We start from the raw sequence: 15,860 nt of genomic DNA, 5'->3' as shown, positions 1-15,860 counted from the left end.
CAGCCAGCCAACTTGCCCTTCAGCATCAGCTGCTGAGGTGCCCACATCCCAGGGTGGCTCAGCGGTGTGGAAATTTTTTAATGTGTGTGCCTCAGATCGGACCAAAGCCATCTGTTCGCTCTGCCAACAAAAATTGAGCCGTGGAAAGGCCAACACTCACGTAGGGACAAGTGCCTTACGAAGGCACCTGCAGAAAAGGCACAAACAGCAATGGGATGGCCACCTGAGCAAAAGCAGCAGCAGCACACAAAAGCAAAGTCACCCTCTTTCTCCTCTTCCTCCTTCAGGTGCATCATCTGCTTATGCCGCTCTCTCCCTTGCACCTTCACAGGCACCCTCCTCCACTCCGCCTCTGCCCTTGAGCGGTTCCTGCTCCTCTGCCCACAGCAGCAGTCAGGTGTCCGTGAAGGAAATGTTTGAGCGGAAGAAGCCACTTTTGGCCAGTCACCCCCTTGCCCGGCGTCTGACAGCTGGCGTGGCGGAACTGTTAGCTCGCCAGCTGTTACCATACCGGCTGGTGGACTCTGAGGCCTTCCGTAAATTTGTGGCCATCGGAACACCGCAGTGGAAGATGCCAGGCCGCACTTATTTTTCCAGAAAGGCCATACCCCAACTGCACCGTGAAGTTGAGAGGCAAGTGGTGTCATCTCTTGCGAAGAGCGTTGGGTCAAGGGTACACCTGACCACGGATGCCTGGTCTGCCAAGCACGGGCAGGGCCGCTACATTACCTACACAGCCCATTGGGTGAACCTGGTGGTGAACGATGGCAAGCAGAAAGCGGCGGACCAAATTGTGACACCTCCACGGCTTGCAGGCAGGCCTCCTGCCACCTCCTCTCCTCCTGCTACATGCTCTTCGCTGTCCTCCTCCTCCTCCTTGGCTGAGTGGCAGTTCTCCTCTCCAGCTACACAGCCCCAGCTCCGCAGGGCCTATGCTGCATGCCAGGTACGACGGTGTCACGCCATCTTAGACATGGCTTGTCTCAAAGCGGAGAGTCACACTGGAGCAGCTCTCCTGGCTGCTCTTAAGAAACAGGTGGATGAGTGGCTGACCCCGCACCACCTGGAGATAGGCAACGTGGTGTGCGACAACGGCAGCAATCTGCTTGCCGCTTTGCATATGGGGAAGCTGACACACATACCCTGCATGGCACATGTCATGAATCTGGTGGTTCAAAGATTTGTGGCAAAGTACCCTGGCTTAGCGGATGTCCTGAAGCAGGCCAGGAAGTTCTGTGGGCATTTGAGGCGCTCTTACACAGCCATGGCACGATTTGCAGAAATTCAGCGTAAAAACAACATGCCGGTGAGACGCCTCATTTGCGATAGCCCCACTCGCTGGAACTCGACCCTCCTCATGTTCTCCCGCCTGCTAGAACAGAAGAAAGCCGTCACCCAGTACCTCTACAACTGGAGTAGAACGAAACAGTCTGGGAAGATGGGGATGTTCTGGCCCGACAACTGGACAATGATGAAAAATGCATGCAGGCTCATGCGGCCGTTTGAGGAGGTGACCAACCTGGTGAGCCGCAGTGAGGGCACCATCAGCGACTTAATTCCCTACGCGTACTTCTTGGAGCGTGCTGTGCGTAGAGTGGCGGATGAAGCTGCGAATGAGCGTGACCAGGAACCGTTACGGCAGGAACAGGCATGGGACCAATTTTCATCAGACCCAGCTGTTTCCTCAACACCTGCGGCAGCACAGAGGGGGGAGGAGGAGGAAGAAGAGAGGTCATGTGCAGAAGATGAGTCAGACTCAGAGGATGATGAGCAAGGTGTTTCTTTGGGGGAGGAGGAGGAGGAGGAGGGGACAGCGGCAGGAGAACAACCGCAGCAGGCGTCGCAGGGGGCTTGTGCTGCGCAACCTTCCCGTGGTATTGTTCGCGGCTGGGGGGAGGAGGTTGACTTACCTGACGTCACTGAGGAAGAGCAAGAGGAGATGGAGGGTACTGGATCCGACTTTGTGCAGATGTCGTCTTTTATGCTGTCCTGCCTGTTGAGGGACCCCCGTATAAAAAACCTCAAGGGGAATGAGCTGTACTGGGTGGCCACACTACTAGACCCTCGGTACAGGCACAAAGTGGCGGACCTGTTACCAACTCACCGGAAGGTGGAAAGGATGCAGCACATGCAGAACCAGCTGTCAACTATGCTTTACAATGCCTTTAAGGGTGATGTGACGGCACAACGCCAGCAAGGTACCACTGCCACTAATCCTCCTCCCGTGTCCACGCAGTCAAAGACAGGACGCTCCAGCGATCTCATGGTGATGTCGGACATGCGGACGTTCTTTAGTCCAACGCCTCGCCGTAGCCCTTCCGGATCCACCCTCCACCAACGCCTGGAACGGCAGGTAGCCGACTACCTGGCCTTAAGTGTGGATGTAGACACTGCTGTGAACAGCGATGAGGAACCCTTGAACTACTGGGTGCGCAGGCTTGACCTGTGGCCAGAGCTGTCCCAATTTGCCATCCAACTTCTCTCCTGCCCTGCCGCAAGCGTCCTCTCAGAAAGGACCTTCAGCGCAGCTGGAGGCATTGTCACAGAGAAGAGAAGTCGCCTAAGTCACAAAAGTGTTAAGTACCTCACCTTTATAAAAATGAATGAGGCATGGATCCCGGAGGGCTGCTGCCCGCCCCAAGACTAAGTCAGTCCCCGCACATACAGCATCTCTGCCTGCACGCCGTGTGACTGGCTGCCTGGCCTGCCCCAAGAAGACTAAGTCGCTCCCAGTCCCTCCACACAGCATGTCTGCCTGCAGGCCGCTTCACTACCTTCTCCGCCACCACCAACAGGGTCCGGGACTCCAGGCGGATTGCTGAATTTTTTAGGCCGCTGCTAGCAGCGGCCGCTGTAATAATTTTTCGGGTGCGTGTACATGACTGCCTAATTTTTCTGGCTGCACTGCGGGCAGCTGCAACAACAAAAGAAAAGGCATGAACATGCGCCCATTCCCCTTCGTGATCATTACCTTGCCGTGGTGAAGGGGCTTGCGTATCACAATGGAGCAATGACCGGCGCCTAGATGAGTGTCTCGGGGGGCACACCCACGATAATAAGGTCGTTGCCTCATTGTGGTCAGACCAAATTTGATCAGCTGGACAGTCACTGTTCTGTCATTCAGCTACATCAGCCAGGTGACTGACCATATGGGCTGTAAAGCCACCAAAACCTGCACTCTCGCCATGGTGCGCACCAGTCCAGCACGGCCGTCACTACACAAACAGCTGTTTGCGGTGCGTTACATGATGAGTTTGGTGCGTCAGTGTGAAGCAGTACCTTAATTACACTACCTGATTGATGTATACACATGCAAGATGTTTGAAAGCACTTTAGGCCTGTCATTTAACATTCAATGTGATTTCTGCCCTTAAAACGCTGCTTTGCGTCAAATCCAGATTTTTCCCGGGGACTTTTGGCATGTATCCCACTCCGCCATCCCCCCCTCCAGGTGTTAGACCCCTTGAAACATCTTTTCCATCACTTTTGTGGCCAGCATAATTAATTTTTTTTTTCAAAGTTCGCATCCCCATTGAAGTCTATTGCGGTTCGCGAACTTTAACGCGAACCGAACCTTTCGCGAAAGTTCGCGAACCCGGTTCGCGAACCGAAAATCGGAGGTTCGGCCCAACTCTATCTTCTAACTCTAGCTCAATGGTACTGGGAGACTTCCTCAGTATCCATTCGGTAATAATGAGATGCCTCCATCTCAATCCCCTCTAGTAATAATGGGAGATCTCTAGATTCAACCCACACTTGCTAATACCGGGAGTCCTCCAACTTTACTCCTGTTCACTAATGCTCTGAAACCTACAACCCATTCCTCAACCTATCCCTCATGCACTAAAACTGGGAGACCTCCAACCCAACAGCTGCTCACTAATAATGATAATACTGGGGGATGTCCAACCCCAGTACCCAGTCTAAAATACCAGGAGACCCCCAACTTCCATGTTAATGCTTACAAGCAAGGGAAGCTGTGCTCATCGTTTTGAGGACTCTAATGCTGGTAGCCATCCAACCCATCCTCATTCACTAATGAAGAAGGTACAGCAAATGAGATGCTACATTTGTTAATACTGGGAGACAGCTACACCAAGTTCCACTTACTAACACTGTGAGACCTTCAACCCAAGATCCATTTACTAATTTATCAGACATCCAACCCATCACCTAAAATCCAGTGTGTACTCATTGAGACCAGGGGACCTCCAACCCAACCTCTCTGCTATCACCAGTATAGGGAAATCTCCAATCTATGCACATTGTCCTTGATGACATCCATGAGGACTGTCACATTGTTTCACTGGTAGACGACTGGTATCAGTTGAGGAGTGTGAGAGTCCCATGATTGGGAACGGAAGTTCAGTGTACAGAAAATATTCCATCTTAATTGTGTTTTCTAACTTCTAGTGGCAGCTGAGTTGGGTAACAGCTCGTCCTGGTCTGGTCCCGTGCCATGGGAGTATGTGCAGCCTGGAGAGAGTGTGTCCACTCCATGCCAGAACTGGTACGGAAGTAACAAAACAGCATAAATGCTAACCGCTGCCATCTGTTTGGCTGAGTATTGGCAGTAAACATCATTCTTGTGTTTTTGAAGCACCTGCATTGGAGGGCATATTCTCTGTACAGCGGACCCCCGATGTGTTTTGAATGGTGGATGGGGTCCCTGGAGCTTGTGGTCTTCATGTTCTTCAAGCTGTGGTGATGGATTACAGACTCGTACCAGGAAATGTGACCACCCAGCACCACAGAATGGCGGAAGGAACTGCACTGGGGACAATGAGCAGCAGAGACACTGCAGAGGACCCGACTGTCCAGGTATGAGTGGTCTACCCTTTAAGAGGGAACTCCATGAAACCTCTTTGCATGAGCAAACGTAACATTTGTAAGTTGGGCCTTTTATAAAAAGTTCTGAAAAGTCATTAGCTGAAAGAGTTTTTAAAACTGCTCAAAGCTTTATAATCCGCTTTATAACTTTGAAATGATTTAGAGAGATCATTAGAGACATATTTCAGACAGTAACTGAGAACTCCTCTTTACAGTTCACATATACTTTCTGTACAGCCCACAGAGGAATCCTCAAGGCTGACACTCTTTTACCTTAATCCTCACAGTTTCCATTGTTGTGTGTCCTTCTTCCTGCAGAGCTGGAGGGGTGGAGCGAGTGGTCTCCGTGGTCACCGTGCAGCCTGAGCTGCGGGGGAGGGGAGCAGATCCGAGTGCGGGAATGTCATCAGCAGGAGTGCGCAGGAAAAGCCATCCAGAGTAGAATGTGTAACAACCAGGTTTGTCTGGGTGAGTATCCGCACAGAACAAGGTAGAGGAACTGCGATCCCAGGTATAATCCCACTACTGATCAGCACAGCAAATTTGACCTGTTCTCTTTCTGACCGGGGCCGATTCACCCCTCCTTAACCACCTAAGCCCGAAGGGTTGACATTTTTTTACATCCGAGCAACTTTCACCCCCCATTCATTTGCCAATAACTTTATCACTACTCATCACAATTAATTGATCTATATCTTGTTTTTTCCGCCACCAATTAGGCTTTCTGTGGGTGGTACATTTTGCTAAGAGCCACTTTACTGTAAATGCATTTTAACAGGAAGAATAAGAAAAAAATGGAAAAAATTCATTATTTCTCAGTTTTCAGCCATTATAGTTTTAAAATAATACATGCCTCCATAATTAAAACTCACGTATTGTATTTGCCCATATGCCCCGGGTATTTCACCGTTAAAATTATGTCCCTATCACAATGTATGGCGACAATATTTTATTTGGAAATAAAGGTGCATTTTTTCCGTTTTGCATCCATCACTGTTTAGAAGCCCATAATTTATTAAATCATATTGATATACTCCTTTGACATGCATATTTAAAAAGTTCAGACCCTTAGGTAACTATTTATGTTTTTTTTTTTTTTATTATTGTAATTTTTTTTTTTTTTTTAATTTAAACTTGTATGTGGGTATTTTTTGGTGTAGGAGGTAAACAGGTTTTTTTTTAATATATTTATATGTTTAATTTGAATTTTTTTTTTTTACAGGTGTAATTTGCTATTTGGCCACAAGATGGCCAGAATCAAAAAGTCCTGGGAGCAATCGATCTCGCTCCCAGGCAGAAGAAAGGAGCCCAGAGCTCAGAAAAGCCGCAGCATCTGAAGAGACGCTGTCGGCTTTTCTCCGGGGGGGTCCGATCAGCGAAAGGGATTTATAATCCCTTTCACTGATCGGTAATCTAGCGGCCAGCAGCGGGGGCGCGCACGGGGGGGCCCGCGGGAGCGCGCGCGACCCGCGGGAGCGCGCGCAGCCCAACTGGACGAGAAATCTCGTCCAGTTGGGCTTAAGTGGTTAAAGAGAAACTCCGACCAAGAATTGAACTTTATCCCAGTCAGTAGCTGATTTCCCCTTTTACATGAGAAATCTATTCCTTTTCCCAAACAGACCATCAGGAGGAGCTGTATGACTGATATTGTGGTGAAACCCCTCCCACAAAGAAACTCTGAGGACCGTGGTACTCCTGGCAGTTTCCTGTATGTGAAGCTTGTTGCATTGTGGGAAATAGCCGTTTACAGCTGTTTCCAACTGCCAAAAAGCATGCAGCAGCTACATCACATGCCAACAGTAAAAATGGCACCATGTAATAAATGTCAGAATGTAAATCAGGGATTTAAAACATTTTACAATGGGCAAACACTGACTAAATCATTTATACATAATTATTGTAAAAATGAAGCACTTTTTTTAATTACATTATTTTCACTGGAGTTGCTCTTTAAGACAACTTGGTGATTCTGAGCTCCCATGGAGCCACCATATTGATACTGAACTTAGTGCAGACACCCGATCAACATAGCACAGGGCAGAGCAGAACCCCCAGTCTCAAGCGATCCAACAGCCTCAGCCTCCCAGGCTGTCCTATGTCTGGACACAGTGGTGTGTGTCTGTAATCCCCGTTACCTGGGAGGCTGAGGCTGTTGGATCGCTTGAGGCTGGGGGTTCTGGGCTGCCCTTTGCTATGTTGATCGGGTATACACACTAAGTTCGGTAAAAGAGTTTATTGCATGATAAGTAAAATAGAGATTGGCTGAAGAAAGTAGTAAATAGTGTCGGTGCTCGAATTTGGGTTTCCTAATTCAGAAACCGGAATTATGCCGCACACCGCACTTCAGCACCTCTACTAGCGGACAGGGTCGTGGGAACTCGATATAGCGAAGTACAGAGGCGCCAATAGGATAAAACACACTAAAAAGTTTAAAATTATTCGGGTGGTGGTGGTGGACCAACCAACCCAAAAACAGACTCAATGCTGTCAGTATAGTCAAACAATTTATTCATATACTCCGAGAACAACTGCGACACGTTTCACGGGCCAGATCCCGCTTCCTCAGGCATTAAACAACAGGAGTATCACACAGCTCTAGGTCCCGATAAGGTTTGGCACCTCTGTGAACGGTCGTGGGAATGTCACTTCCGGCCTAGAGGGAGGAAGTATCGGAGTCACGTAAAGCACGGCATAGAACACAACCCCGTGACTCCACCAGCGAGGTACTGAAGTGGGGTGTGCTGTATAATTCTGGTTTTTAAATTAGGAAGCCCAGATTTGAACACTAGTAGTAAGAACAACATACTCACACCAAAATAATGCCAAAAAGTACCTATAAGTTATATAACAAAATGTGGAAATTAAATACTAAGTGATGTGAAATGATGTGTTCATCCCATACCATATACTGTAACGTATGCAATAAAAATCAAACCATTGTGCAATTTCAAATAAAGGAAATACAGAATAGTGAAAAATAACAAATCGTACACATGAGCGGCTTGAACACTCTTGTACCAAAAATCAAACTGGACCTTACAACCAGGTGCCCAATACTGGAGACGGTGCATCCAGGGGCGTAGCAATAGGGGTTGCAGAGGTTGCGACCGCATCGGGGCCCCGAAGGGCCCTCACTCAACTGCAGTATTAGCTCTCTATTGGTCCTGTGCTCATAATAATCACTTCTATAGATACTTTGAATATTGGTAATCATTAACAAGCGGTTCCGCATCCCTTTCTTGCACCTCTGACACTGTAGTTACCATTGGCAGGTTTTGGTGCGCCGTATCAATTGTTATGTATAGAGTGCTTGGGGAGGCCCCATTGTAAAGCTTGCATCGGGGCCCACAGCTCCTTGGCTACACCACTGGGTGCATCTAAAGGCACTGTACATGACCTGAGGAAGCGTCAGAAGCCGTGAAATGCGTTGTCTTTTTAGTGCTCAATAAATGTCTTTTATTCTGCCAAGGCCTACTTAATCATTTAGGTAGGACCAGTCTATTTATCTATATTTCGTTATACTTTGCTTTTCTAAGAAAGATATCGCTATTACTGAGGCACAACTGATTGTTCTGGGCGCCTCCTATTACTCTGCTATCTAACCAAGGCCAAGGTTCTCCAACACTAGAGGTAGAGATTTCTGAAGTGCATTCCCCATAATTATATCATTCTGCTTTTAAATTGTGATTTACTGAGAGAGGGGGACCCAGACTTTCAGTTTATTGCTATAGGACAGTGATGGCTAACCTTGGCACTCCAGCTGTGGTGGAACTACAAGTCCCATGAGGCATTGCAATACTCTGACAACTCTGAGCATAACTCAGGGAGGCAGAGGCATGATGGGATTTGTAGTTTTGTCACAGCTAGCAGGGGCAAACGCAGGATTTTTAAGGGGGGGGGGGGTTCCTGAAAGGTCCAGAAGCACGTATGTCCCGAGTGCTTCCGAATACAGGTGGCTCCATACTGCCCATGCACAAAAGTGCGCTGGCGTATTACGGAGCTGCCTATCTTTGGAAGTACTCAAGGACAAGAGTGTTTCTGAGGGCTTCTGGTAGCAGCAAATGTGAACGGGGTACAGCGCTGGAACAACTCCCCGAGAGAGGAACAGGAGATAGACTTAGTTTGGACAATTCAGTGGAATATGCTACATAGTGTCACATAGCGCAAGCGATACCCATATGATGCAGGGATATATGCATCTGCGGAAGATGTCGGCGCTACATAAATACTAAATAATAATATTTTGCCTCACCAGGATTGCACTTTTATTTAGCTTTCCTGTAAGACAAGAACACACAGTCAGCCAGCTCTAGGGGAAGAGGGAAACAAAGGTGAATGAGGGAGGGCTGGTGCACACCAAGAGTGCTTCTGAGCGTTTTTCAAATCAACAGTGATTTGAAAAGCGCTTGGCTAATGTTACCCTATGTGGGTGTTCCCACAGCAGCGTTGTGATTTTTTCAAAATCGCAGGTATACTGCATGTAGCATGTTTTTGAGCAATTCATTCAAAAATCGCTCTGAAAATCACTTCACAAAATCACACTCACAAATTGCTAGGGATTGCTATTGTCATTTTGGCGTTGCACTAGCCCAGAGAGAGGAGTGGAGAAATTGAGAATAGCCTGAGATGGAGCAGAGAACGTATCTGTATTGCAGTCCCACATCACACAGGCTACTTGCCTGTAATCGGACTCCTGTCCCTGTCAGTCTCTCACACAAGTCAGAAAGAAGCCCTCCTGGAGTCTAGGGACTGTCAAAAACGTTTCAGCTTGTTATCCACACCTTATCCACACATGCAGTCATTATAACAATGGGGAGAGACCAGACAGATGTTTGCCCACAGACCCTGAGTCCAGGCAAGCTCTGCATCATGCTGTGCATATTTACCAGCTTGCCTGCACTCTAATTTCATCATGTCTGACACTTCTGTGCTGTGGAGAGTCCAGGACTCCATAATCAACATTCTCTCACTGCAGGCTGCATCTTCTTGTGAGGGTTGTGACGGAAGCTCGGCTGCCTCTCTCATTCTATTAGCTGAAGGGAGGCACCAGAAGTAAGAAGGGAGGGAGAATGAGGCTGTTTATATTATGTGGGCTTCCCTGGCTGAATACACAGCTCAGTGCAGGGGGGAGGTTCCAGACACCCGGAATAGCCCCCTGAGTTCGCCAGTGGCTAGAGTGCCAAGGTTAGCCATCACTGCTATAGGAGGAACAGGGTGGAATCATTGTTATGATATATATTACTCCTTGTGGTCACTCTTGTGGCAGGATAAGGTATTTATTGTTCCTGACATCTCAATGGATTGGGAGACCATTCCGCTCAACACTTGTCTTGGTTTTGTTTTTTTGTTCCAGATTTCGGTTGCCCCATAGACCGGTTGTACCGGGAGTGTGGAGAGGACAGCTGCCCGTACAGTTGTGCCCATCTTAGCCAGCAGGTGGAGTGTTTCTCGGACGAGTGTGAGGAGGGCTGTCACTGCCCGCTGGGCACCTACTTCCACAACGGCTCCTGCATTACGGTTAGACATGGCACCATACCTCCCAACTTTTTGAAATATGAAAGAGGGACACTTAAAGCGGAACTGTAGATACAAATTAAACACATTGTTTCACTTACCTGGGGCTTCTGCAAGCCCCCAGCAGCTGTCCTGTCCAGCGCCGAGTCTCCACAAGTCTCCGTTCCCCTGCCGCCGCTCCATTCCGTACCTCGACTTGTAAGTCGAGGCCAGCGCAGCTCTGCCAAGCGTATATCCTTTCTTCGCGTTTCCCTTTGCAATAGCGGGGAATGCAAAGAAAGGATACTCATGTCCAGAGCCGCGCAGGCGCAGTGGCCTGGCAGCGAAACTGAAAGTAGCTGGCGGCGGGAGAACGGAGGCTCGTCGAGGAGCGGCGCGGGACAGGACGGCTGCTGGGGGCTTGGGGAAGCCCCAGGTAAGTGAAACAATGTGTTTAATTTGTATCTACAGTTCCGCTTTAAGCCACACCCCTGCCACACCCCTAATCATGCCCCTGGCACACCCCTATTCACTCATACCATAAAGATTTCATATGTTGCTTTATAGTTCAAACCACACTGGTCCTTTCTATAATCATTAGTTTTCCTTCATATTAACATTTGAAAATAAGAAATATATCAATTAAAAGAATGGGAATAATGTTTAGAGTCAATTAAAGGGACTTCGAGCTCATCTTAAAAATGAAAATTGTACTCACCCGGGGCTTTCTCCAGCCTAGTGCTGGTCGGGAGGTCCCACGACGGCGTCCTGGCTCCTCTCCTAGTCCCCGCTCCGGAATGGCTGACCGGCAGCAGCCCGGGCGATTAAAGCGCGCATGCGCCGTACTGCCGCGCCGGCCGCCGTGATGACGCGAGGCGGCCGGCGTGTGACGTCAGCCGCGTCATACGCGGAAGAAGAAGCCCGACACTCGGCCGAGTGTCGCCCGGGCTGCCGCCGGTCAGCCATTCCAAAGCGGGGACTAGGAGAGAAGCCAGGACGCCGTCGTGGGACCTCCCGACCAGCACTGGGCTGAAGAAAGCCCCGGGTGAGTACTATTTTGCATTTTTTGTTGAGCGCTGTGTCCCTTTAAACACATTTTTCTGTAAAAAAAAAACAAAAAAACACAACACATATATTTACATAAATCTGTACATCAGTCCTGAAAGATTGACAAATGAGGAAGAAGGGTCAGATGGGAGCAGGGGTGTAACTAGAGGGGAGCAGCACCTGTGGTCACAGGGGGGCCCAGCTAATTAACTTCCTTTCCTCCCATACAGGGGTCTATACTTCAGATCAGGTGTTTTGTGGCCATACTTGTTATGGGTGTGAAGATCCTGATGGCCACACTTGTTATATGACCCTTGTGAGATGGGCCCCAAGGCCGTGAAGGGCACCAAGGGGAGGAAAGGGAAGGGGTGTGAGCATTGGGGGGCTTATCAAAGTTTTGCAGGGGGCCCCATGAATTGTAGTTGTGCCATTGGTTGGGAGGAGCTATGTTCCACTCTCTTTATGCTCATACCAATCATCCGAGAATGTAATGTGACCGTCCATAATGAAATCTCAGAACAATGATGATTGTTAATATCATGTAGCTACTAATCAACCGATTGCAGCTGTCATTCGTTTAGAGTAGGTCATCATTGTTTGTTTTGTTGTTAACACTCGTTCTTCCTGTCTGGTTCAGGATTGTCCTTGCCTGGTAACGGAAGAAGTTCTGCAGAAGCTGAGGAATCACACATCTGATGCAGGACCCCGTCCTCCCCCGCTGATCACCCTACGAGGAGTTGCTGTTGTGCCGGGTGAAGAGGTGACATCAGGGGATGAGATTCAACATGGTTGCAGCACCTGGTATGAAGCACTCAAACCCAAGGGAACCACAACACTCAGCCTAACCCACAGGATCATTGGTGTTACTGTGGAGTTCATAATAATGTCCCTCCAAACCATTCCACCATACAATCCACACAGAGATACTCTACTTTCAGGTTATCTCAGTCGATGTTTATAGTGACGCTGTTTCTATGCAGATACCATAATAAACTACCATGCCCTCTCCATCTCCAGGCAGTTCACTTTTTCTCACCCATACTGAAAGTGGGGGGGAAAAGTCAGTGCGTCTTATGGTCTGAAGGTGTACAACCATAAGTGAATGCTGCAGCTTTCTGCTGCTACCAGACCCACTGACACTGTCCCTTGTGTCGTCCTTTGTCCCCCTGTCTCCTTTTTCTTCCCCCTGTGTCTCCTCAGCCCCCTGTGTTATGTGTCTCCTTTGTCCTCCTTTGTCTCCTCTGTCCCATAGCCTCTTGTGTGTCCCTGGTTCCCTGTGTCCTCCTGTGTCTCCTCTGTCACCCGTCTCCTCCTAGTTGGTGATATACTTGCCAATCAGAGTGAACGATGCGGCAGGAGTTGAGTCCAAATGCACACTGTGGCTCCAGCTGATCAAGAGTTGCATAAGCCTCCTGAAACCGTGCAGTCAATCAGCCGGAGGTGTTGCAACCAAACCGGCCAATCACGGCTGCCTGCTGTTCTAACTGGAGCTGATGGTCTCGCTGGTGGGACCATGTGTCCGTCATTGTGCCAATCACTGCACTCACTGCTACTGCGTGAACAGTTAGAACAGCAGGCGGCTATGTTTAGCTGGTTTAGTTGCAGCACCCCTGCCTGATTAGCCGTATGGAGGCTGATGCACCTCCCTATCAGCTGGAGCCCAATCAGCAGTGTGCACTTAGAGGGAGCAAATCACTGCATCTGCTCTGCTCCGTGGCACATCCCAGGACTCAACTCCAGCGACATTGTTCACTCCGATTGGCAAGTATATCACCTACTAGGAGGACACAGGGCGACAGACAGGGACGGTTGTAGACTTTTTGCTTCCTGAGGCAAACTTGTGAGGATGCGCCCCCACCCCCCGATTTGGAATGATTGCACAGCACCTGACAATTTACTCTGCTTCATTTAATGTTCTCACATGACATGCTGCAGCACAACACAATAGCACACTGGCTGGCTGTGAGTCTGTGACAAAGAAACTGCTCACCCTCAGCCGTTCCATTCCTCCTCAGGAAGGTTCACTTTGCTTCATGAGAGAACCGGCCCTGGGGACAAAGGAGACACAGGAGTCTAAGGGCACACAGGAGGAGAATGGTACAGAGGAGACAGACAGGGCTAATGAGACACAGGAGGACAAGCGACAGAGTAGACACAGGAGGACACGTGACAGAGGAGACACAGGGGGACAGAGAAGGTTCCTGGAGGATACAGTGGGATACCGGGGGGGGGGGGGGTCAAAGGAGGCCACAAGGGAACAGATGAGAGGTCACAAGGGGGGGGGGGGCAAAGGGGGACACGGGTACAGAGGAGGTCACAAGTGGACTAAAGGAGGACATGGGGACAGAGGAGGACGCAGGGGAACAGAGAAGGACACGAGGTACAAAGAAGGCACAAGGGGGGTACAAGAGGCATTTTATTGTTATTTTAGTATTTATATAGTGCCAACATCTTCTGCAGCGCTGTACAGAGTATATTGTCTTGTCACTTAACTGCCCCTTCAAAGAGAAAACACAATCTGATCCCTTCCATAGTCATACTGTACAGTATGTCTATTGTAGTGTAGGGCAAATGTAGGGGAAAGACAATTAACTTATTTGTATGTTTTTGGGATAGTACAGGGGGAACATAATACTTAGGGGATTGAGGGGAGAAGATCCACAAGACACCCCTGCACCGTGGATGCACCAGGTTTAGTACTTTTTTTTTTCCCCCTGGTTTTTGTCCTCTAAACCTAGGTGTGTCTTATGGTCAGGAGCGTCTTATGGTCCAAAAAATACTGTGTAGCACACATGTCACCAGCAGCCAATCACAGCTCAACTTTGCTGATCTTTGATTGTTTCCTGTTGATGTATGCATTGAGAGGTGAAGAGTGATATGAGTTTGTGTTCATGTAATCAACCAATCATTTGACAGGAACTGTAAAGTAACTGGAAGTGCAAACGTCTAGGTGATTATAGTGAATGGGGATTTACTTCACTTCTAATCATTCCAATTCCATAAAATGCACTGATGAAGACCAAAAAGTCTGAAACAAACTGTAGGTATGTTGGGTTGATGTGGCTCTGTAACATTTATTAGCTACAATCTCACTAGACTCCAATGGTTCTGGGTGTGTGCCTGGCTTTCAGAGGCATAAAGAGATGATTTGCATATTCGGTAGTGATGCATCATGGGAAACCACAGTTGCTCTCTTAAAGTGTACCGAACTGAAGCTTGGGTGCACAAAACCAGATACTTACCTAAAAAGAAGTATGTCTGTGTGGGTCTAGGTTTGTCCCTTCACAAGGAGGGGGTTGTCCTTGACGTATAGAGAAGGTGAGATCGGGAGCCCTTATAGTGCAGTATCGTTAGGTTATAGATGGAGAGTATACGTGTAAAAGATGTATACTCACAAAGGTGGGTTGCAATCCTGCTACCACCGCAAGTGCATGCGGAAAGAAACCGTTTCCGCTCGGTAGCCCGGACCCTCCGGATCTGGGTGGTCACTCTCCTCCTGAAGTCCTGTCCACTGGTAGACTGCGCTACCCCCAGGGGCATAGCAATAGGGGGTGCAGAGGTAGCGTCCGCATCGGGGCCCTTAGGCCAGAGGGGCCCTGAAGGGCCCTCCCTCGACTACAGTATTATCTCTCTATTGGTCCTGTGCACATAATAATCACTTCTATAGATACTTTGATTAGTGGTAATCATTACCAAACTGTTCCCCATCCCCTTCTTGCGCCTCTGACACTGTAGTTGCCATTGGCAGGTTTTGGTGCGCCATATCAATTGTTATGTATAGAGTGCTTGGGGGGGCCCCATTGTAAAACTTGCATCAGGGCCCACAGCTCCTTAGCTACGCCACTGGCTACCCCAGTGGTGAGGATGTCACCTCCAAGAGGTGTTGGGTACACAAGTGAAACACGTTGGTGGAGGCGCCCAAAAATTTCATAGTGGTAACAGTATGATGTAGATGCTTAAAATGATAGATAAAAATAATAATAATAATAACGGAGGTTTCTTACCTCCAAAGAAGACTCACTGGATGGAGTCTTTATTAAAACAAAGACGGTTATACCTTAGACAACGCGTTTCATGGGACTTAGCCCGCTTCCTCAGGTCAATAAAACAGATAACCTTACTATCAGCCGCGCAGAGCGAGGGCGCATAGATCTATGTGCCTCCGTTATTATTATTGTTATTATTATTATCTATCATTTCAAGCATCTACATCATACTGTTACCACTACATAATTTTTGGGCGCCTCTACCAATGTGTTTCACTTGTTTACCTAAAAAGAGGACAGCCTCGGGATCGTATTAAGGCTTACCTCTCTATTCTAATGTCCCCCGTTGCTGAGCGTGGTCCCTCAAAAGATTAGCACCAAAGCATTGTCACTATCGGGGCCGCCCAGCTCCTCTTCCTTGTACATGGCCATGCAATAGCCGACTGACTCCGCGCACGTGCAGTAACCCGGAGCTGCGGGTTCCGTGATACTGCGCATGAGCGG

At 48.7% G+C, this 15,860-nt stretch overlaps 2 protein-coding genes across 6 annotated transcripts in view; one reads left to right on the top strand and one right to left on the bottom strand.

The window, feature by feature from the left end:
* Window positions 1-15,860, top strand: part of LOC137518095 (SCO-spondin-like) — a 296,678-nt gene that overhangs the window by 197,736 nt on the left and 83,082 nt on the right. For all 3 annotated transcript variants that reach the window (XM_068235412.1, XM_068235411.1, XM_068235413.1), the window contains 5 exons: window positions 4,414-4,510; window positions 4,601-4,821; window positions 5,149-5,298; window positions 10,184-10,347; window positions 12,008-12,171. In XM_068235412.1, coding sequence (XP_068091513.1) covers window positions 4,414-4,510; window positions 4,601-4,821; window positions 5,149-5,298; window positions 10,184-10,347; window positions 12,008-12,171 — 796 coding nt within the window. The remainder of the gene's footprint in view (window positions 1-4,413; window positions 4,511-4,600; window positions 4,822-5,148; window positions 5,299-10,183; window positions 10,348-12,007; window positions 12,172-15,860) is intronic.
* The window catches only part of LOC137518100 (uncharacterized), a 266,833-nt gene that overhangs the window by 230,690 nt on the left and 20,283 nt on the right, over window positions 1-15,860 (bottom strand). The window lies entirely within an intron of this gene.

This window comes from Hyperolius riggenbachi, chromosome 5, assembly GCF_040937935.1.
Source record: "Hyperolius riggenbachi isolate aHypRig1 chromosome 5, aHypRig1.pri, whole genome shotgun sequence".
NCBI lineage: Eukaryota > Metazoa > Chordata > Amphibia > Anura > Hyperoliidae > Hyperolius > Hyperolius riggenbachi.
This window is presented reverse-complemented; position numbering and strand designations above follow the sequence as displayed.